This window comes from Passer montanus, unplaced genomic scaffold (assembly GCF_014805655.1).
Source record: "Passer montanus isolate IOZ18808 unplaced genomic scaffold, ASM1480565v1 scaffold6, whole genome shotgun sequence".
Lineage (NCBI taxonomy): Eukaryota > Metazoa > Chordata > Aves > Passeriformes > Passeridae > Passer > Passer montanus.
In genome coordinates this window covers 16798710-16822523 of record NW_024371037.1, presented here as the reverse complement: position 1 = coordinate 16822523, position 23814 = coordinate 16798710, and the positions used below count along the sequence as shown (strand labels likewise).

At 38.4% G+C, this 23814-nt stretch overlaps 1 protein-coding gene across 4 annotated transcripts in view; it reads right to left on the bottom strand.

Annotated features, from left to right (window-relative positions):
- MON2 (MON2 homolog, regulator of endosome-to-Golgi trafficking) overlaps positions 1-17635 on the bottom strand; it is a 66126-nt gene extending 48491 nt beyond the window's left edge. For all 4 annotated transcript variants that reach the window (XM_039726771.1, XM_039726773.1, XM_039726772.1 and 1 more), the window contains exons 1-3: positions 17442-17635; positions 4462-4525; positions 415-542 (exon numbers count right to left, since the gene is read on the bottom strand). In XM_039726771.1, the coding sequence (XP_039582705.1) occupies positions 415-542; positions 4462-4525; positions 17442-17552 (303 nt within the window). In that variant the 5' untranslated portion in view covers positions 17553-17635. The remainder of the gene's footprint in view (positions 1-414; positions 543-4461; positions 4526-17441) is intronic.
- Positions 17636-23814: the final 6179 nt, after the last annotated feature.

The following is a 23814-nucleotide window of genomic DNA, read 5'->3' as shown; positions in this document are numbered from 1 at the left end:
TCCTAACACACTATCGTAACATTTACTGTTGCAGAAGATGTGCATCCATTTTACCTTATTTTTTAAAAATAAAATGTAACAAAAGCACAATAATGTTATTGCACAGAATATGCTTTGTGGATGCACGACATTCATTACATGTTCAGTTCCTGCAGTGCAAGAATGTGAACTAAATGAGCTGGTTTCAATTTTCATGAATTTCCTTCCAGAGGTTACTAATATTGTCTCACCTTTTTTTCAGTAGTGTAGAAGGTTTTCTTTTAAATTACAGAAAAATAGATATAAGTAAAATATTTTGTGGACTATGTTCATTATAATATAAAGAGCCTCCTAAAACTACTCATTCACCTTCCATTTGAGGTCTGTATTTTTCAGTCTGAAATATTTCTGGTTTTGAATAAAGACCGATCTTACCTCTGAAACAACTTCATGAGACATGAGCCTCTGTATGGCTGCTAGACACAGCTGAGTGATCTTTGGTTCTTTTGTTCCACAGCCCATCAGAAAAGGCTGAACCACCTCTGAACTGTTCTCTTTCAAAGCTTTCAAAGAGAAATATGGAAGCAGTCAATGTTTAATACTTTGAAAAATACAGTGTAAAAATTGTTAATCACAACTATTAACAAAAGCAATCTCTAGTCTTGGAAATTTGGGATTTACATGTGGACCACAGGGAAAAGCCAAGTGAAGACAGACACTAGGATGACACAGTGTCAACTACCTTGGCCAAGGCTCAAATTCCAAGCACCTTCTCCCCTATACACTCAATGGCCTTTCCAAATCCAAAACATCCATTTAAGAGTCCATGTGGTTAGCAAGAAGGTGCAAGGTTCTGCAAACCCCAGAGCTTCCCCTGGCCTTGCCACAGGAAACAGGCTCAGACTGGTAGCACTGTCCTTCTGCTCTGCTTCATCTCACCACCTAATGCAAGAGCAACCCAGTCTGGCACAGAGCAACATCCCAAAGCACAGGACAGGAAGGGGAAGAGCAAACTGCCACTGACAAAACAGGAAGAGAGATTACACTGTTTGTATCCTGGCTATGATCACCTGGCTGTGAATTTTTCAAATGCTGTTTTAGTGATAAAGGGTAGCTTCTTAAAATGGACTTTTGCCAGGAGAAAACCAGTTTCCATAAACTTTTCTCTCTCTCTTTTTGTTTGGTTTTGGGGTGGTTTTTTTTGGTTTTTTGGGGGTTTTTTTGTTAAGGAGAAAAAGCTTCATAATGAATACAACATTCTACACTGGCATATAAACCAGGGGTTTTTTCTCACAAAAGTAATTAAAGAAATCTGACATAATAAAATTTTAAAATATGAAAATACAAAAACTACGAAAGGAAAGCATAGCTCTGACTGATGAGTGGTTTTCCATTTGCAGGTATGTTTGCTGATTAGTGCAAACTTCTAAGATTTTAGCTGCTCATCGCCATTTCAGATACTAAAAATTTCTTCACAGTTGAAAGTTCAATGTCTGTTCTTACATTGAATGTCATACACTGTGTTTTACTCTATGTGTAATAGAAGAAATGTATTCATGAAAAGTTTCACATGCTTTTCAGAGGACAGCAGTTGCCACAAACAAAAAATACATTCTCACAAAAAAATGCAAACATGTTCTATACTACTAAGCATCATTACAACTAATTTGGAAAAAAAAATGAAACAAGTTAAAACTACAAAAAAATACTTTAGTGAAATTTTCCAACTGAAATATTAACTGACTCAGAAGTTTCTATGAAAAGGATAGGCTATTATAAATTATGGATGCCAACTTTCTATAAGATAATAGTTCCGACAGGGTGATACCAACACACAGTCCAGTTTCGTCAGGCTCTTCAGAGCCAGTGCAGGCTCTATGTCCAGTCGGCATTTCTGAACTGCCACTAAATTCTAACCAAGGAGAAAAAAAGCAAGCAAAAAGATACTCCTTAACATGGGACTCAAGATACAGTTCTGAATGGCTAAAATGGCATGAGTTAATAAATAACAAGACAAAGAATAAACTTAGCCTTTTACAATACTTTCAATCCATTAAAAGCAACAATTTCACAACAGAATCTATACAAGTATTTTTAGTTAATGAATCTAAAAAATTAATGTTTTGTAGATCTAGGTACCTATCTGGTTTTATAGAAACCAGGCACACAGGGTGATTCTGAGGCTTTTCTGTTCAGAGGGTTTGGAGCTAAACTTTGATGACCCCTTCCAACTCAGAATATTCTGTGATCATGTGATTCTGTGGCTGTATTAGCTTCAGTGTTAAAATGCACAGTAAATTTATTATTGCCAGGTCTGCCTCCATTTTGCTACCAATTTACGGCAGAATATATTAAAAAAGAAATCTACCTTATTGAACCATAACAAATGAGAAGTTTTTGGCAAGTATAACTTACCTGTTCATTTCATCAGCAATATTATAATTCTGATTTTTTACAAGAACTCCTAAACCATACGTTTTTGCACATCTCAAAGACACATGGAAATAATTTCTCAAATATATCTCCTGTGATTTAAGGCTTTCTCCTCCTCTGGAATTTCTCAAATTCTTATAAATAAATAATAAAGTATGTACACACTGCCAAGAATGAAGACTTGGAAACCGTTCAAGTTAACTTTTCAAACAGAAAGAAAGAAGTTAGATCAATAACCTCAAAGTTCTGGCAGGTTAAACGTATCCCACCAAAAATAACAAAGATTTTAAGATTTTATTAAAGATTTTAACCCTGTATCTATTTTCCTAAAAATTATAATCCTACACAATGAAACGCTTCAAGAAAGCACCAGATCGGCTTATTCAAAACAATCTGATACATTTATTCTTATCTATGTTAGTGAAATGACAGTTTATCTCAAAATATTAAAAAAATGACATCCTGATCAAAATATTTCTTTGTACTACTAGGATGCTTCACAGAGGTTCCTAAATCATCTAGCAGTCAAAAAGTATCCACTAGATTTCACACGTACATTGTAGCATTTTGCAGCTTTATTATTACAAAGTGACATATATAATTTTTCTTCAGAAGATTTTAAATATTAAATAGACAATCTCTTGACACTACCTTATGTATAATATTAGCTTATAATTGATACCTCAAAAAATACAAGAGTTCATAAAGAATTGAGTCTGTTTAATGACATTATGCTTTAACTGTGGAATGTTATGATAACATGCAGGCAAAGTACATTTTTTCCCAGTACAAAACTGTGGAACAGAGGGAGAAAAAGTTATTACTTTATTAGCAAAGATTAATGAATCAAAATAACTTTTAGGACCTGCTGGTTTCCCAAATCTCTTAACAACAAATCTATGCATGTTTTTTGAATTAAATAAATACTAAGTACATTCCAGTTTAAATTTTCCAAGAGAAAATGATTTTAAAAATTTTTCCGACTACGAGAAAGTGTTCCCTCCAAAAGATGAAAGCAAAGACTGCCCATCCATGACTAAATTTAATGATCTCTCCTATTTCTTTCCTTTGAAAACTAAAAGCCAGAGAACTTTGCAGGATTAGAAACTAGCTTTCTAAAATACAAACTTCTTTATGCGGTAATATGTTGACAGCTTCTGAAATGGCTAACTACTGCTTTCCCTTTTTCATTTGTGTATTTTGACATAGCTGACATTACCTGGCATACTTTTCCCACTTATGTCAGCATGCATGACAGCAGTAAAAACAAAGAAAATAAACAAATAAAAAAGAGGCATTAAAGTGAAATACTGAGGAGTGGGTCTGTTAATTTAAATAATCCTAGAAAATGCCTCCTTAACAATATCTCAAAAGAAGATATGGTTTTGTATGTATTTCATTGGACTTTCCAAACAATCTAGCATTTCAAGGATTTTGACAAAATCTGGGGTAGACTTTCAAGTATTGATGCAGGGACATTCAAATCCGGCAAAGGGCTTTACCAGCAGCTAGCAAGAAGCCAACTTTATAAAAAGCTGAAGACAGTCAGGAGATATTGTTTTAAGCACTTACAAACCTGCAGCTCACAAGATATGTCCCGTCCCTCAAGGCATTGGAACATCTTAAATTGAATGACCTTGTCTCAGATAAAGATGGATTTTTGCCTGCCAGTTACAAGTCCCCAAAGGCTGGACTAATACATAGATGTGGATCACACTGCAGAACTCCACACAAAGCATTCAACCACAACAGCTAAAACACTGAGAATGTAGGGCCTAAGTATTTCATGTTTCTAAGAGGATGATTACTTTTGTAGAGCACAAACTGAAAACAGAGGCCTTCCTCAGCATCTTAATAGCACTAACAAGAAACAAGTAGTGTTAAAGAATTTCTATGCTACTGGATGTTTTTGCTAGGTGCCCAAAAGCAAAGCAACAATACAGCACACACTAAAATACAGGAAGCATTATTAGACATATCCGAGACATCTTTTTAACATTTTGATCTGTAACTCAGCTTTATTCTTCTTATCGCACAGCAAATAATTACCTGCCAAAATATCTGTGTTTCGTGCAGCTATTGTTTTCACTTTTATTATTCCTGATTCAGCAGCCTGGAAGAAAAGAAAACAAGTAGTTTAGATGCTATATCATACACCAATATCTGCAAAGAAATAAAAAATATTTTAAGGTAAATAAAAAAGTATAGTCTCCGATAAATGTGTTTGCAGTGGTTTCTGCCAGCAGAGCAAATGCAGAAGTGAAATTTTTGTAGTTGCTGGAATTCCTTTCTAGAATTCCACAGGAAGGGTTATTTTCAGAATTTTTAGAAATCATTATTCTCATTGTATTACTTCACAGTCTTATGAATAAATAAAAAAAAAAATCACTAGTAAGCATAAACACTGTTACTGTAGTTCCAAACTACAAGTATAAAAACGAAACCCATCTTCCGCCTGGATTTTGGCTCCCAAATGTCCTACACAAATGCCCCCAGGGTAATGGTGCAAAGGCGACTTTCTAACAATACTTTCTGTTCTTCCCAGCATGTCATACAGAGCACAGCACCAGTTCCTCCCCTTTCCCCACAAGTAAGACTTGGCAGAGCAGCAGCACCATCCTCTCCATCGCCAGGACTGCAGGCCCACGGCTGCCCAGCCCAGCCCAGCCAGGGCATCATGCACAGCCCCAAGGGAACAGCAACTCCCTCTCCAATGCCCACAAACACTTCCCTGCAGAAATCACTCACGTCATGCTCTCTAAAGGAAATCAAGCCAAACTAGAAATGTAACACTGAAGCTTTGCAATTCAAGAATATGACTTCTGAATGCTTTGTGTAGAAAACACGAAAGATGTATTATACATTGTGCCTTTCTGTTTTTTTAATTTCATAAATACACTATAAGCCTCAGGAAATCATTAAATAAATCAAAATAAATGCAACAAGTTTTCCCAAATGACTGGATGTAAATTGCTGGAAAATACTGTTCTGCAAATTTGAAAGCACACTTCCCCTTTTATTTCAGCTTTGTATTTCTGTGTGCTTTCTACACTAAGCATTTCTGTTTTTCCTCTGATACTACTATTTAAAGATGCGTGCTGCCACCACATAAAACAGATTAGAGAAGCAATAAAATTGTGTCATCAGAAATATGAAAATGATAGTACATGAATTTTTACCACGTGTTAATACTCCCTCTCCATCAGAACATTATTCCAACAAGGTTTCACAGCAAGTCAGGTTACGGTGACTGTAAAAACTCATGATTAAATATTTAAATTAAGAGTTGACATACATATTTCTCAAAACAGCTGAATGAGAAATGCAAAGCTGAGGGTTTTTTGTTTGGTTGTTTTTTAAAAAAAACTTATTTCCCAAAACAATATAGGAAGACTAAATTCTGCCTTAAAATCCTGGAGATTTATTTAAATTTTTCTGAACACAGTTTTCTACTTTAAAAATAAAGTCAATAATATTCACAGTGCCTGATTAACAATACAACATGCTCAAATGAACACAAAGCAACATGAACATATATATTTTGCGTAACTTAAATAAGGTGTGCCAAATGCAGTTATTTATTTTAATTATAATAACTTAATGTGTTGAAGTTCTTGTCACAACACTTTGTTCCGATTAATTAATATAAAGGATTTGTCACAGTCCAACTTTAATCATCTTTAAATGAAAACTAATCACAATTACTAATGGCAATTGATTTCTGTCTTGCCAGGAGTGACAAACTCATTCTGATTCAAAGAAATATTAAGCCTGCTCATATTAGTGGCATTCACAAACACCATGCACTTCGCACAAACATTTTCTAACACAATGCCTCTCAGTTGTTTCCATGCTGGCTTTATATAAAATTATATACATTTAAAAAAAAAAAGGCAAAACAAAACAACTGCTGAATGTAAGCATTCTTCTCCATGAGATACAGAAATCTGTATGATCATCTGCATTATGCTATGGTTTCTATTCCAAATCCCAGTTAAAAATGTTTAGAGTTAAAAACTAATTACACCACATGCACCCTACCAAAGAAAAATACTCTATTGTATATGTAAAAGAGACAACATATTAACACTATAAAAAAATACCTCAGTTGATCACAAATAGCCAACAGAAAACATGACAACTATAAACAGTTCTAATCTGTATACATGAATGTAAAAGTGTGCTGGAATAGCATCAGTTTAAGTGGCAAATTAAAAGATATATTCATAGCTTTTAGGTTTACAAATTACATCAATTCCTATAGCAGTTTACAGGACACTGTCACATGAGAACAGGATCTGATAAAGCACTAATCAAGGAGAGAGACAGCATTACAGTGTGTGTATTTCTGGGTACCAATATGATAATTTACTTTCACATAAATATAAGACACAATGTTTTTAAATCAATCACCAATTTTAGATGCAACATTACCAGCTTCCATTAGCACCACAACTCATAGCAGTCTAACCAGCAAGTCAGTTCTCTCTTTATTTTGAAAAGAAGAAAATACATGTAATTCCTGAAACATAACAAAGCTTAAATGTATTTAAAACCTTCAGCCAATTAGATTTCCAATTTTGCTGCTTTAATAACTGTGAAATGAACTGATACAAAATGTCTTAAATGCACACCTGCCATTATTGAGTTTTGGTTCATGTTTCTCCTGAAGCTACTGCAGTATCCAGTCTGGAAAGGTGAAATACTGACAAAGAAGAGAAACTGACTCTCGGTGATAGCACATATTCAAGTCAACCTCTTCCAGTACTTTGATCTGGTTTTAATCAAACAGTCAATAATCCCACAGCAAAATTCAACAAGACCCTCTAGGCTCAAACACCTGCCCCATCACCTTTCTGCTTCTATAGAAATTACCAACTAGTTGCTTGATTACGTGGAAATCACCTTTCACAGAAATCAAAGTAAGGCAAACAGACAATCTATGTACCAAAAAAAGAAAAAAAAAGAAAAAAAATTTAAAACATCAGGACAGTGTGGTCTCAAGTAGACTGAAAAGAACTCTGTGCATAACATCTATCTCCTGGCCTCAAAGTTCCTCTCTGAATGTATAATCTGATAACAACATTCACAGCTGTCTTTAAGACAGAAGTTCTCTGCATATGAGAGACCATGATGTGGAGATGCATAGAGACTTCTAAACACAGCTTCAGAAGTTTCTCAGATCCAAAACTCTTCCCCTCCTAACTGACTTCGCAGTCTTCAATTGAAACAGGGAAGAATTTCAGCCTTCCTGTCATTAGATATGCTGTGAGTATCTTCCTGTTTTTGGAAATTTTTACTTTGTTTAGGATCTAAAGCATTTATCAGAAACAGAGGCAGGTAATACCTGCTCAGGCAATAAGGAAGGAACCTGAACATCCTCAAGCAGAACCAACATTTACCAACATCCAGGTAACATTCATGAGCTAAATTTTTCCACATTGTAGTCTGTGTACATATATTTAAAGATCTGTAATTCATAAATCACATATATAAAGGTATTAGGATAACTGGGATATTAAATTATACATTAATTCAACATGACATCCACACCATGAGTGGTAAGTGGATCTAGAAAGCACCAGTTCTTCTAATCTGTCTTCTGGGTCATTGTGGAAGCTCTTAAATCCAGCTGCATCTACATTAGGTAGATCTTTAGGTAATCTACATTATCTAAAGATATCACTAGAGCTAACTCCATGATCATCATAACATTACCCAGCAGCTCAAGAACAGGACTTGTCTTGGCAGTAAAAGAATAATGGCATGGCATGTGCTTGAACACTTAACCCTCTTGGACCTTTATTGCAATGCATACAGACAGGCAAGTAAGGGACCAGAGGGGTCAGCTGGGACGTGATCTGACAGTACATCAGGTGCTCTGCAGTAAGCTCTGTGGATTTGTCATTACTCTGGAGTAAACATGAAAGTGTTACCCTTCTTTTACTGAAAAATAATAACATAGTTAACAATGTTTCCTAAGGAAAAGATGACACAAAATTTGAATGTAAAGTAAGAAAAAGCAATTCTTGTCTCTGCCATAGCAATCGTTTCTTTAAAAGTTCCAAACCTGGATTTTAAAAAAAGTTTTTAAAAAGGATAACATGCTGATCTTCAAAGGAAATTTGTAGCTAACAATTAGGAGCAGAAGTCAACACCTTTTCGACTTTATTAACCAAGAAAATATATATTCCCATACATATATTTAATGCAACAACCAAGCATGTGCTGATTTCTACTAAGGATGATCTAACATTAAGAATCTTTTTGTATGAATGTGATAGCATTGTTACCAAAAGTAAATAAAATCAAGAATTTTCACTGCTAGTGCTTCTGAATGACCATTTGTGTTTTCGTTGTACACTAGAGCAAATTGGTATCCCCAGAGACACTAAAATTGTTGTAATGTTTGCAGTCCTTACCACGCAAGTTATTGATTTCTCTACTCTCAAAAGAAAAGCATTCAGGATGATTTGTATTGGTATTTATATTATTTACAAACCTTTTATTAAGACCGGATGAGAGTAATATGTTACCTATAGTCATTTCCTTATCTATTACATGAAATAAACAGAGTAATTTTTTTCTATCCACAATTGTCTGCCTTTCCAACTGGAACACTAACCCTATATCCAACAGTTTAGATAAGAGGTCCTCCTGTCTAAAGCAGAATTTCACTTCATTGTTATTCTGGCTTGCTGTGCAAAAGCACATTCTGGACCATTACTGTACTGCTAAACTATTATTTGAAAAGAACATACAAAAAACTCCTCACTAAATCAGTCTCATGAAAGCACTCAAGTGTACCACATTTGTGTGAAAAAGCACTGTACTTGGCTCCTGTATTTTTATCTTCCTCCCCCTGAGTACAATCCCTACTCTGACCCTTCTCTTTTATATATACTTATTTTACATGTAATTTAAACAGGCAAAATGCCAGTCTTGATCTGACATTGCTGTACACTCACACGGGTTTACTACATTGAACAATTTATCATTTTTTACAAAATTATCATAAATTAGAAAAAAAAAAGCTTTAACAGATTTTATCATACACTTTCTTCTCCAGCTGAAGATTTAAGATATTGCAGTTTATGTTTTTTGTTTACCAAAAACACACAACCTTGTTCATTTCCAGCTTTAGTGCAACTATATTGGTTGCTCTCATATTCAGAGTGCTCTTTCACACGTGGCAGGAATGACTACTCCTCTGGCCCATTAATCTTCTGAAATTGTCAGTTTGCAGTACCAGTAGCCAATTCAGAATCCTGAAGGCTAACCATCACTAATGCCAGGAGAATTGCCAGTTATATGAAGTGCTTCAGAGCTGCTGCCTCTGGAGCTGCCTCACTTGACGTGTACGTAACGATATTCAAATACAAATACTTACTACCACAAGCTTTCATTTGACAGTCAAAATACTACACCTCAGCTGGAAAGAGCATCACATATAAATTAACAGATCAAATCACAAGGCATAACATAAAACAACTCATTACTGAACAGCACTAATGCTGACAGAAAGGCAAAAAGCTAACACCTGAAAGAGAAGAAACACAAGCCATTTAGCAACTAATTTTTAAGTTCTTCTGCTCTCTTCAACAGAGAGAAAAAGGATGTACCTCATATGTTTTATTGTATTCTATATAAATTATACAGATACCTAAATAGTAGGTATAATACGTTATACACAATATCTCTCAGGAAAATTTTTAAGTTCTTCTGCTCTCTTCAACAGAGAGAAAAAGGATGTACCTCATACACAATATCTCTCAGGATAAGGATGTCTCTCAGGATATCCTTACACTACATAGGTATCTAATGTATATAATACATTATATACATGTATATATCTAATGTATATAATACATTAGATACCTATGTGTCATAAGGATATTCTGAGAGCCAGTGTCTAGCATTAAGAGATTTCTGAGTGATCTGTTCAAGTACCACACAACTGATTTTAAACCATTGGAACACTTGCACTTCAAATTTTGACACAACAATTTTCATCTACATTAAAAATAAAACAACACCCTGTTTCAGAGCTTTAGGAGACATCTCATACACTTCAGCTTGTCGATCACAACAGATGGGACCAGGCAACTTTTGAAGATTTGCCACAAGTACTATATTCAGTCAGCAATGTCCATTTGCCAGACACAATTTCTCTCTGGTAAAGAGAAACAACAGTTCACAGTTTAGGCACTAGCTGAGAACTGGAGTCACCAAGGATTTCCAACTTCTGCTACAAGTTTCCTGTATAATATTCAAGAAGCCATGGGAGGCAGATGGAAATTAAATCAGAGATTAAAATACACAAATTTAAATATTTAGACTCCCATTACAACAGAGACTGTCTCTCCTGAATGCCCCTTAATTCTTAAAGCCTCTCCTTAAGCTAACTCAGCTGACCCACTCTCGGGGGCTCAATGCAGAGTCTAAGCTTAGGCCTCTGTATCCAAGACAACTACACGCAGACACCAGAAGACCCACACTCTTCTGGACTGGAGGCTGGAAGCCAAGAGAGAAACATTACTGTATCTCAAGTGGCAATGTAGAACACCTAGCGTGTAGGTGTTCTGCACAATCAATGAAGCACAGACACCCAACATCAGGCAACTTAGAAAGCAGAAAGACAGACCAATATAGTGAAACTTTTAGTAATTTTCTTCTTTCATTAAATTGCAAGGTATGATGAAGAAACTTGACCTGTGTGCCTTAGGTGAATCACTTCAGAACACTTGACATTTCTTCTCACAGACTAAAATGATCACATGAAACTTACGACTTACAATGGAGCATGAAGCTTAGAACACATCTGAACACGTTTTCCCCTAGAAATGTAAGAATTTACTTTTTAAAACATAATTTTGAAAAAATACTACTGTATAAATGTCTATATTAAATAAAAACCACTGCAAAATTCATGGACTCCAAACATGAAGCTAGCAGACACAGCAAATGGTACAGATCAGAAATTTTTTATAAAACAAACTAAAAGGGGCATTACGAATAACTGGTTACCAGCTCAGCAATGGGCTGGCAACTCAAGAATGCTACAGAGTAATCTCCAGTCACATGCCCAAAACACATGCTTCAGTGCAAGCTGCCTAAGTATGACAACATACATTTTACAGAGCATTGTTTCTCTATTTCAAAAGAACATTTAAAATATTAGGTAAGTGAATATCCATTAAAAAACAAACAAACAAACAAAACCCATCCAGTTTTCATCTTTTTAATGTAGAGAAGATCTGTAAATAAACTAACCTGGAAAGTTCAGTGTAGGTTGAATTCCTGGTGGGCTATAGTGTCAGAATTACTTAAACCATTTTATTCAAAAAATAAAGCAGGAAACCCAAAAACTTGGTTACTCCTACAGAAAATGGTCTATGTCTTCTTTCCTAGGTTCATTTGGTTCATCCTTTTACCACTAAAGTAGCACGAATGCAGAACACTCAGAGACTATTCAGTGCAAGAAGTACATCCAGTGACTCAGATGCTCATATCACAAGACAGCTCAGCATGTAATTTCTTTCTTAGCCTTCTGCAATATGTCTACTGCACTATGTTCAACAAAATTTCTGAAATATTATTACCATTACAGAAGAAACAATTAACAAATATTCACACGTTTTAACTGTTCCTTCCAGTTGCATTAGGAGTCCTAACGATCACTGTGACATTATATCTGATCTGTATCTTTTTAATGAGTGCTTACCTTTTGCAATACATCCTCATGTTCAGTTTCACACAGCTATGCAATGACATCAGAGGTTCTCTATAAAGGACAAGCTTCCCAATTACATTAGCTTTAAAATGTGATTGGCATATCATTCCTAAACAAGAATGATTTAACCCAGGGGACTGAACTGTCAGTATGTCAGTCAATGCAAACAAGACTGGACTCCAAAGGAAGAAAGGCAGAGTAATGCTCCTCTTCACACAACACAACACACAGCCTCTCAGTAAGGGCAAATCCTATCTCTTTTCTAGTCCACACCACATCTACTGTAACTAAATAATTTAAAGTTTGCTTTGTCCACAAGTCGCTCAAATCCTACCTTTTTAGCTTTTACCCTATGAGCTTTGTAAGGCCTGCAAGAAGAGTTACTTATAAAATAAGAAAAAATAAGATTGCAAAATTGGATTCTAGTCTTCTTCCTATATACAACAGATTATAATACAGTTTCAAAAAGATGCCTATATGCCAAAGGTGCACAACTCAATAAGTAGCTAAGTAAAAGCAATGCTGCTCCTTCACACAAGGATTGGGTAAAGAAACAGCACGGTGAGGCTACCAAAAGCTTTCTTCCAAGAGACTCAAGAGAGCACTTCTACTGACCAAAATATTCAAAGCTAATTCTGTGATGCTCTTCCAGTAGAGGCAAATGAAACACCACTTCTTTTCCAGCCCTGTTACAGCAACAAACACCTAAAACATACAGGCACCTGCAGCCTATTACACAACTGCCAAGATAAGGGCATGCCCTGGCCCAGGCCAAGCTGATCCTGCCAAGTGATGTAGTCCCTGTCTGCCCCAATACTGCCAGCCCTCTGCCTTCCCCTCTCCTTTCCAGCACAGATGTGCCTGAAACTGCATAGGGAGCTGGATAAGAAGTTGTTTTGGGTTTTGTTTTTGTGGTATTTTTTAAAACTTACTTTGCTTTTACTGCTATTTAAAAGTCAAGAAAAAACCTGAGACAACACAGGAACTACAAGCCTACAAGAAAGCTGTGACTGCTTGACTGGATCTGTGTAAACAACAGGGATTTACATACAACTAGAATTCAGACTGCAAGAAACTTTTGGGTATACTTATTTCTCGTTTTAACTCCTTTATTTCTGCTAATTATACCTATTTTCCCCTTGTATTTCTAAGTTTTTTAATGCAGTGGACTTATCTAATCAAATCAGATGCAGTTTACTGAGTACTATTTTCATTCTGTAATAAGAAACAGCAGGTAACCTATTTAGGACACTAAACCATTTTCAATTCTGTGGTAAGAGAAAATTCTTACTCCAGTTCAGTAAGGAACACCACCAGCTTTCCACAAATGCAGCACACAATACCAAAACTCCAGTCACTAGCAGGTCAAAACAGTTTATAAAGCTCTGTGTGTGCAGTACACAATTCAGTGCAGCGTAAGCAGCATTGCAATGCTCTCTACTATGGAGCAAATCTCAGACCCCACTGTGTTAAAAATTACATGTTAATGATCAAGTAGTATTGTTTTCTAGGAGAAACACCAGATTATTTGAGATAAGATCAACAGGACTGATGTCTGTACCAAAGACTGCTTCATCCTCTGTAATTTCAAGCTTCAAAGACAGTGTTTTATTTACACTTCCCTGAGAGCTTCTATCCTGTCCATGGCTGGCATCTACTTTTCTAATTGTGCAACAGAAATACATCATGAAAATACAAACACATTTTTCAACAATGTCATTATTTGCATGTCTGCCAGTATAAACAGGTTTGGCATATCAGAGACATAATCACCATATCCCTTCTTGGTCATAGTGTATAGCATTAATGCCTTGTACACTTCTGTAGTGAGTGCTGATCTGAGGAAGTATCAAACATAAAAAAAACCATCTAACAACAAAGAGAAATGGACTTCAAGTGTAATAGTAACTAGTATTCTCCACACCCTTAAGAAAAATAAGTCTGTTATGTTATTTAAACCCCAAACATTGTCAGCAATACAATTTCAGGTTCTTTCTGCAGCTCCTATTTTTAAAGCGTTAAATGGCATAACCTAGCAAAATCCTACTTGGATATTATTTGTTAACAGAGCACAGAAAACATACGGATACTTTGGAGCCAACATCCTGTTATTTCTCAGTTAAAAGCTCTAACTAAGGGGAAGGAAGTTGGCCATATTTGTGTCCTAAGTTTAACAGCAGGAGTAACTCACTGATTTCAACGTTTCTTAACAGATTATTGAAGTCAGCAAAAACCTCAGACTCTACAGCTGTAAGTTACTGGACTTACAACTACACGATTTTTCACATAAACGTGACCTACTAAGAAAATGCAGAGAAACAGAAAACATGAAATTAAAGTCCTCAAAACATCAAAGAGTTCAAGTTCCATTTTCAATAAGGTTTCATTAAGAACTCACTTCTACTTCCTAACTGAGGATAAGACCTAGATCCCGTGGCTGGTTGTCCCCTTCTCTTCTGCATCCAAACCCCACCTTCCCCCTCCTCCTCCATAAGAACTCCACTAAACACACTAAGCTGCGTCATATACATGCCTGTTCAAAGAATCATTTAATACTGTTTTGATGTCTCTGAACCTAAGAGATACTGTATGATTTTGTAATAACATATGCCTTAGAAAGGTGTTTAAAGAGTGAAAACTAAAACGCTTTTAATAAAAAAGGCTTTATTTTTCTGATCATACAACTGGTCTAAATCCTTACAGTACCGGTTAGAGAATTTACTCACGTTAATCATCCGAGCAACAAGCAGAACTGAGAAGTACATTACAACTTTTATCACAGCAAACCCATCAGCTAAATTCACTTTGCAGAATTTTAATACTATTAATACAAAAACAAAACAACAAAAACCAGAAAAGACGATTCATTTTAGAAGTGGCTGAAGATACCAACTGTGAGCAAAATCTTTGACTATGTAAAACCCAAGAAAGATGACGAGAAGCAGTTTACCTTTATAAAGCACCTATCAAATGTAACAATTATGACATACATCTCATAACTATTACTTTAGGACTAGGAGTTTTTCAATAGTTTTATCCCAGTATGGTAAGCTCATTAAGTAACATGAAAGCATACACATCAACTGCAATACAAACTCATAAATTACAATGCACGTGGGAGAGTTTAGTTACACTGCAAGTTAAAAAGTGAGCTCGTAAGTTGTATGAATTTGTTTTTTAAAGCCAGTATTTAAACATGGTTTAAAAAACTGGTGCTGTTTCAAGTCAGTAAGAAGAATATGCCATTCCTCTGATCATTCTAGCCAAATCTAATCATGATCGGACCAAAAGCATGCAATTAAAACATTTCTTTCAGCAGCTGAAATTTGACAAAAAAAAGGACATCCATTCTCTTTAAAACTAGAGCAAAATAAGGGCTTCCAGAAGGGAGGAAGTAAGATCGTTTCCTGCAACTGCATCATACATCCTACTGTAAGACTTCTTTCACCTCAGACTCTTTATAAGGACACACAGCTCCTAGCAGAAAGCCCCACCTCCTTATAAACATCTTCCAGTACTATTCCAAACCTATCCAAATCCCAAACTGTGAAGAAGTTTGTTAAGTGCTTTTAATTAAGAAAGCTATACAAACTGCTGTCAATTTAAAGCGAACAACACAAAGGTTGAGCTTACACAAGAATATGATAAACGTGCTGAACAAGTATGAAGTACATGCAGTAGTTACTATAATATTCAGCCATGGCCAACTTAATGAAGCATTACTAAAAATACTAGCTGAGGAATGACACTGCCCAGCTCCTTTGTAGATCTCAAGGAAAATAAATATTAACACAGTGGGGAAACTTGTTCAGAGACTAAACAAGAGTCACACAGTAATACACAGAAGAGAGTGCAAGCAGCACTCCCATCTCCCTCCAAACACACAGAAAGTTCTGTTCTACTGACTGCAGCTTTTTCTTATTTACATGTGACCACACACAATTCGTCAGGACTGATCACAACTTTCTCTTGTTTTTCTGTAACCACACAAAATTTCACAAACACATCAGCATTCCTCCGCAAACTAAAATAGTACACAACATGCTCTGCTACAGTGTGTCACTTCATGTCTTTCAAAACAAACACAGTCATTAGCTTCAATTCAGCTGTTAAAGTCTGTATTACTTTGTACAACATTAAACATGCTATCACTTAATTGGAACTTAAATCACATAACACATGCCATGCCTTTCTTATATGCTTCTGGGTCTGCATCTTAATGTGACTTGATTGTTTAATATTTTTCCTCCCGCTTTTTCATAGAAAACTTTTTTTTAAATGCAAGCAGCAAACTGCTGACAGGGAAAAAGTTAAACTGACTGTATAAAAACAACGGAAAAAACACATGGTTAAAAAGCATATTTTAAGTTAGCAAGAAAAATTCGGATTCCTCTTCAATTAAAATAATCCTGCTCACTGAGATTACTGAGGTCTCAGGCTGCACAGCATAAACTCAGGTTTCAAAACCAAAATACACAGTCCTACTGTAATGAGTATATTAAAGGGCTTCTTAAGACGGGAGAAAAAAAAAAGTAACCCAAACTTCTGAGTCTCCCAAGCTTCGTCGGTTGTGCCCACACCTTTGGAAAGCCACACAACCCCAAAACGACGCGGCAGCGATGACGAGCGACCGTCACAGCTCACACCGGCAGCCACGGTGTGCAATGGCGAGGAATAAAGCACGCCGGGCCGGGCAGCACAGTGTGAGAGAGGGGCAGGCACAGACCGAGGGGAGACCTGCGGGCCCCGGCTCCCCCCGCAGCCGCAGGGCCGGCGGGGCTGAGCACGGCCCTCCTCGGCCGCAGCCGGCCCGGCGGGCTCCCCGCTCGCTCGGGGCGGCCAAGCCCGAGCGCCGAGCTCACCTCCGGCGAGTTTCGCTCGCTCGGTGGTGCCGAGACAGCCAAGCCGAAGTTTGTGTTTTCCCCCCAGGGCGCCGAGGGCGCAGCGGGGCCGCCTCCGCTTCGCCCGTCAACAGACGGTCCGTCCGCCAGCCCCGCGCCCGAGGGGCACAGCCCGGCCCACGGCCCCCGCCTCGGCAGCGCACCGAAAACAACAGCCACAGAACACGCGACAGGCACGGCTGGGCACAGCCACATCTGGGCACAGCCACGGCTGGGCACAGCCCGCGGCCGTGGAGGTCGGAGCTCACCGGGAACGGCACCGGGCTGGGTACCGGAGCAGGGGCACGCCGACAGCTCCGCTCCGGCCCGGCCCCGGGCCATAGAGGCCCCTCCGGAACGGCGTCCGCCGCCCGGCTCAGTCCAGCACGGCCCGGCTTCGGCTCAGCGCCACTCACCTCCTTGACGGGGGGGAATTTTTTCCGGCACTCCAGGCTCAGGCCCCGCAGGTCCCCCTGCATGTTTTCCAGCAGCTTCTTCACGGCTTCGGGGCTGCTGGTCCCGGCCATGGCGCCGCCGGGCCGGCCCCAGGCCGGGCGCTGTTCCGAGCGGGCAGGGGCAGTGCCTGTCGCTCCGCGGCCCCGGCCGACACGTCTGCACCCACACCGGAACCCTCCGGCCCCGGCCGCGTCCCCTCCCCGCACCGCGTCCCCCCCGCTCCCACAATCCCGGGCGCCGGCAGCTTCCGCACACACGGCCGGGGGCGGGGAGAGCGGCGGCCGCCGGCAGGGAGGGACGGAGGGAGGGAGGCGGCACCCGGACCCGTCCTGCCGGGCCGCAGAGCGGGGCTCTTCCTCCAGGGTTCTGTCCCTGCAGTGTCTCTGGGTCGGCGTGAAGGGGCAGGAGAGGCGCTGGGACCTGGGCCGAGGCGGGGAGCGCTGCCGTGAGGAGGGGACAAACTGCGGCGTTCGGGAAGGGTCGCTGAGGAAGGAGGTGGCGAAGCCCTTTGGGCTTCAGCAGCCGCCAGCCCCGCCGAGCGGCTGCAGGGCTGGAGGGGTCGCTCCCTCTGGCCAAGTCTGGCTCTCAGGAGCGTTTGATTTAAAAAAAGCAAAAAGCGAGGTATACTGTTTTTCTTTTGAATCCTGAAGTTCTTGCTTTCTTTCCAATGCGAGTGAGTGTACCCTGAAACACATTGCCCGGAGAGTTTGCGGAGTCTCTCTCTGGAGCTTCAAGAACCCTCTGGACAACTCTAGGCAATGTGCTCTGGGGTGACCCTGCTTGAGCACGGAAATTGGACGAGATGACCCAGAGTGGTCCTTTCCAGCCTTTCCTGTTATTCTGTGGTTCTTCTGCAGGAGAGAAGCTTTGTGGCTTACTCGGCCCGTGTGTATTCTCCGTGGTTTCCTCTAAGCAAAGCGAGGGTGAACCCTTCATTGAGAAGCTTTAAAATAAATACAGACAAGGAAGAAACAAGGGTATGTGGAATGTTTGGGTCCCAGGTATCTTCCATGTAACCATCAGTGTCCCTCAGAATTCCATACCAACAATTTTTAACCCATTTCTAAAGCTGGCTCCTGAACACGCTCTTCAGTATCTGTTACTTGTAGTAATGCAGGGGAGCTTAGGCCTGATGGTTGCCTGGGAGCTTCCTTCATCATTCACCGTAACAATTAATATTTCACAAAGATTTTGGTCTCTGCAATAATAATTTTTCCATATTCTTCGTACTGCAAATGCTGTACTGTGCTGGCTGCCTACATGTTATGCAGCATGGTTCTATTCTCCATCTATAAACTTGGGGAGTTGGGAAATATCTGTGAGTTTTGACATGGTGTAGTTTTCCAACCTGGGAGTCTTGAAAGAAAAATTATGAAGAATCCAAATGAAGGATAAATTTTAACTACCAAACAATTTTAAAAATTAAGTAACAGCTTTTCTTCAGACTTAATTATGAAGAATCCAAATGAAGGATAAATTTTAACTACCAAACAATTTAAAAAACATTAAGTAACAGCATTTCTTCAGACTTCCTGAAAGTCTTCAGTCTTAGACAATGTTCTAATATTTTGGGGTTTTTGCCTTGTAATGAAAAAGTAAAAACATTTCGTACATTTGAGCATCCCTACTTGTATGTTGAGTTCATTTACTGTGAGAACCATTGCAAATGATATAGCAAACAGGTTCCCACTGGCACAGCACTGACTGTACCTATATACATAAATTTTTAGGGGTGCTTTCTGAAGCAAAGAGTACAGGCTTGTTTTATATGTAGTTTGATATTTTGAGATCTTTATTTCTGTATTTTTTCAATATACTGGCTGTTAGTTTAGCAGAACTGGATACATGGGTGTGAGTTTTTTAAAGTGTAATGCTGCTGCAATTGAATTAGATAGCCAAGCTTTATGTGCCTTCAGACAAGGAATTAGGGTTTCACCCCTGTGTCCAGTAAAAGCAAACATGATTCTGTAACATTGTTATACTTTCAAAGTGCATTGGTCTGTTTATTCTCAAAAGCTTTCATTTTTTCTCTGCTTACTTAAAAAAACCCATCAACAAAAGAACAAGACTGTTGTCTTCAGTAGAATGATTTATGTGGTTAACCAATAAGCATTTTCCTAAGGATTTTCCCACCTTAGTGCATCTGTTCTGGGCTTCAGGCCTGATGCAATTCACAGACCAGTCCAAATACCTTAATAAGAAACATGGATTACTAGCTAAGAGAATTAATTAATTAATTAATTAAGTATTGACTATGGCATGGATTACTAGCTAAGAGAATTAATTAAGTATTGGCTATGCACATGTATTTCTTAGGTAAGCTTTAATGATTTACTTCCTTTTTGTTTTTTGGATTTTTTACACAAATTTACTGTACAGTAAGCCATGGACACCTTGATATTCTCTGAATCTACTTGTCTGCTTGTTTGCACACTTGATATCACTTACATTATCAAGTGTCAATATCATAATCATACATATTTTTTCAACTACTAGCTTAGACACTCAGTCTGCTCAGCATTGCCAGCCAAATACTGCCAGATTGTTCATGAGTTTGGAAATGAATCTTACAGTTTGTAGAATTCTTACAGTTGTAGAATTGAAAACTCTTCTAGATCTGCTGAATACAAGAACTGGGAACATGTGCCTGAATCTGAATTTCAGACATCTCTTAAACAACAAGGTCATCTTTCTCACCATTTTGACATATGCCTTTTGTAAATGCAGAGATTTATCAGTTAATCTAAATTAGTGCAGTTAAACTCTTTAAACTAGCCAGGATCCTTTTAAGATACACTGATCTGATTGTGAATGTGACATTGCAATAGATTCTATTGCATGCAGTCCTAACCCTCAGCAGAAGTGCTTGCCAGTCTTTTGCACTTAAATACCCTGGTTACAATTCAAATCACTTTTGATTCAGAGGGTGGCAGAGTGTATGTGGACATCTCTGAAGGCACATTTTTGACCATCAAGTTAAGAATGCTAGTTAGCTGTTAGGCTGAATTAATTGGGAATAGTACATGTGCCTGCATCTCAGGTGCATCTCTTAGCTTTTAAGCTAACTTTATATTGCACTGCAATTATTATGTTGTGATTTGCTTTGTTATTAAATTATATGTTATTTTGTGATGGGCAGTGGGTGATTGAAATAATTCCCTGTAGCTTTATGGCCCTAATTAGCAACAAAAATGCTCATGAGACCTATTGTGACTCATTAAGTTACCTAATGTTCATTCCAAATGATCACATCAGTCCTTTTAATTGGATTAAACATGGGATAGCATTCGGCTGTATTAATTTCAGGTGTTTAGTCCTAGTTATAGCCTATCCTGGAAGATGTATGCAGATGTAGGCTTTGTATATGAGAACAGGGTTCTGTCATCATACTGTACAGAGGCAAAACTATCAGATTTCATTCACTGTGGCACTGAATTGGTTTCATCATTATGTGAAGAGTTGTGATTTTCCTCTGAGTTCACTTTACCTACCCTCCTGTATATTTCTGCAAGTGATATGTATCTGTAAGTAGTGGCAGTACTAAACTAACTTCAGGATACGAAAAAACAATTGTGTGGAAAAGTAAAGGTGTTTGCAGATGTCTCTGGTGATTTTTTGTACTGCCATAAGTAGTGGCAGTACTAAACTAACTTCAGGAAAAGTAAAGGTGTTTGCAGATGTGTCTGGTGATTTTTTGTACTGCCGAGTTAAGAATCACAATGGAGAAAATTTTGTCTCAGATTGAACATAGATACTGGTATCAAAAGACAAAGTTAAATTTTAAATTAAAAGACAGTGAGAGATGGATTAATACCAAATATGTCCTGTAGCCTTTTATAACAACTATGCATTGTGTTGGTCTGTGTAAGCACAAAGAAGCTCTTCACTATGTGAACACTTCAGTAGCTCCTTAAATTACAGACCAAAGAAGTGGGCCAAAAGAGTACTTGTTGTGACACAAATGGGTTAAAAGAAGTAATACACTTCCCCCTAGTATATGGTATTCTTTGGGGTTTTTTATGGAATAGAAATTAAGTCCTTGTTTGTTTAGATTGTGGTTGTGCAAGGAAGTTAGATCTACCAGCAGACTGAAAAGTGTGTTTTCCAGTGCAAACTCCTCATTAATTTAGCCTGTGTTCCTTTCTGCATAGGTGTGAGCATATGTTTACATGTTAGTACCCATTTTGTTTGTACACCTACAGTTAATGCACATTTTGTTTCATTTTGTCAACTAAAAAATCAATCCCAGCTGCTCTCTGGGATCATCCTCTTTGCCATTAGCAAACTATTGGTAACTGTGTCACGTTTTGTTTAAGGTCACTCACAACAGTGTTAAGCAGCAACGCCCAAAATGTCAGACCTATGATGAGTACTAGGTACTAGTGATGTGTACCAGGTACTCGGCAGTGATTTCCTGTTGAGTGCAGAACTCCAGGGCCTACACACAAATTTCTTGACCAAAGGGTTAGATGCTTCCAAGACTCTCATGTAACCAGCCAGCAAAGCTGTTTTTCCATTTTTACCTGCTTGAATCCTGTTCAAACAGATTCTCAAAGCAGTGGGGTTTTTTGTTGTTGTTGTTGTTGGTTTGTTTTTGTTTTTTTTTTATTGGCCTTTTTCGTGCTGGTAATTGAATCAGCTGAACCTGGTAACACCTTTTGTGAGAAAGAACTGCTGTCCAATTCTTAAATTAATTTATTGCTGTGCTAGAGCTGGCGATGTAACAACAGACCAATAGAGATATGACAATCAGAAAATTTTATCACCATCTCCCATGCCCTTCGTACTTTCCAGCTCAACAAGAAAGTATGTGGCTGGCCTGGGGAACAAACATTACTCTGTGCTTTAGACTGAATTTATCTTTCATTCCCTTACACAAATAACAGAATTAATATTTGTTTGTCATTTTCCCTGCATGACGCAGCCCATTCATGATACATATTTTTTTGTCAAGTGTAGAAAAAAGAGAAACGGAGGTGGAGATGCTACTTGACTCACATAGAAAAACCCAACAGTGACCATCCTTAGCACCTTAACAACTTTTCTTCACACACCAGTGCATGGATGTGCTCTTGGCTACCTGCTGGCTAAAGCATAGGAAATTCCAGGTCTGAATACTCACTGTTCCACCTGAGAGCCAAGCCCTGGAGCTACTGAGCAGATCATTAAGGGGGATGTAAAACTTGTTCAGCCAGTCTGAAACCTTATTTCCCTTTGACAGCATGGTCATCAGTAGATTCCTGTGGCTGTTTATTTCTAAGGGCCTTGCTTCCCTGCTTCAGTCATGACTAACTAAACCATGCTATGATCTAAGAACATTTGATAAACAATTGAATTATAAAATTAGAAGTTAACATGTACTAAGTATTGATAGATTCTTTACCAAATGGCTCTACTCCTGACCCACTCAACCACACTTCATTATGGGTGATACAAATGTCTGGTGGGCTTGAATGTCTTTATTTATTGGAGGCAAGATCACAGAAAGCCAGGACCAGCCTTACCCAAGTTAATTTCACTTTAATTGACACTTTATTGTCCTTTGATGAGCAGCTGAGGGAGCTGGGGTTCTTTAGCCTGGAGGAGGCTCAGGGGTCACTCACTCTCTACAACTACCAAAAGGAGGTTTTAGCCAGGTGGGGTCAGCCTCTTCTCCCAGGCAGCTTCTGACAGGATGAGAGAACATAGTCTTAAGCTGTGCCAGGGGAGGTTTAGTTTGGACATCAGGAGGAATTTCTTCACAGAAAGGGTGATTAGACATTGGAATGGGCTGCCCAGAGAGGTGATGCAGCCACTGTTCCTGGAGGTGTTTAGGGAAAGACTGGACATGGCATTTAATGCCATGATCTAGTTGATATGGTGCTGTTCAATTAGAGGTCTTTTCCAATCTAATTGATTCTGTGATTCTTTTCTCCCCCCACTTCAGGACATTTCAAACCTTCATTTGTAAACTAACATTTTAGTTCCTAAAAATTATGAGGAACTCAGTTCCCAATCCTTATAATGTGCTGGAATTACCTCTGGACTGTTTCCTTTCCATTGGTTTACTGTTATCTTTCACTAAGAAGTAAAATCCATTGCTAGAAACCAAATTTGTTTTTTGTTGTATCTCCAAAAGACAAACTACCACTATCAAAGATTTTAATTTCTGGTTGCCTGTTAATGACTTTTGCAGTAGTTGCTTTTTTTTTACCATAGGACACTGCTCCTTTTTGAAATCCTTTACCATCTCCTTAGTAGTATCCTACAGCTATTTTCTCATTACATTCATCTTTTCTATTCATGCAGTATAGGCTTCTCCGTACTCTTGGCTTGTCTTAGTGTGATTCATCG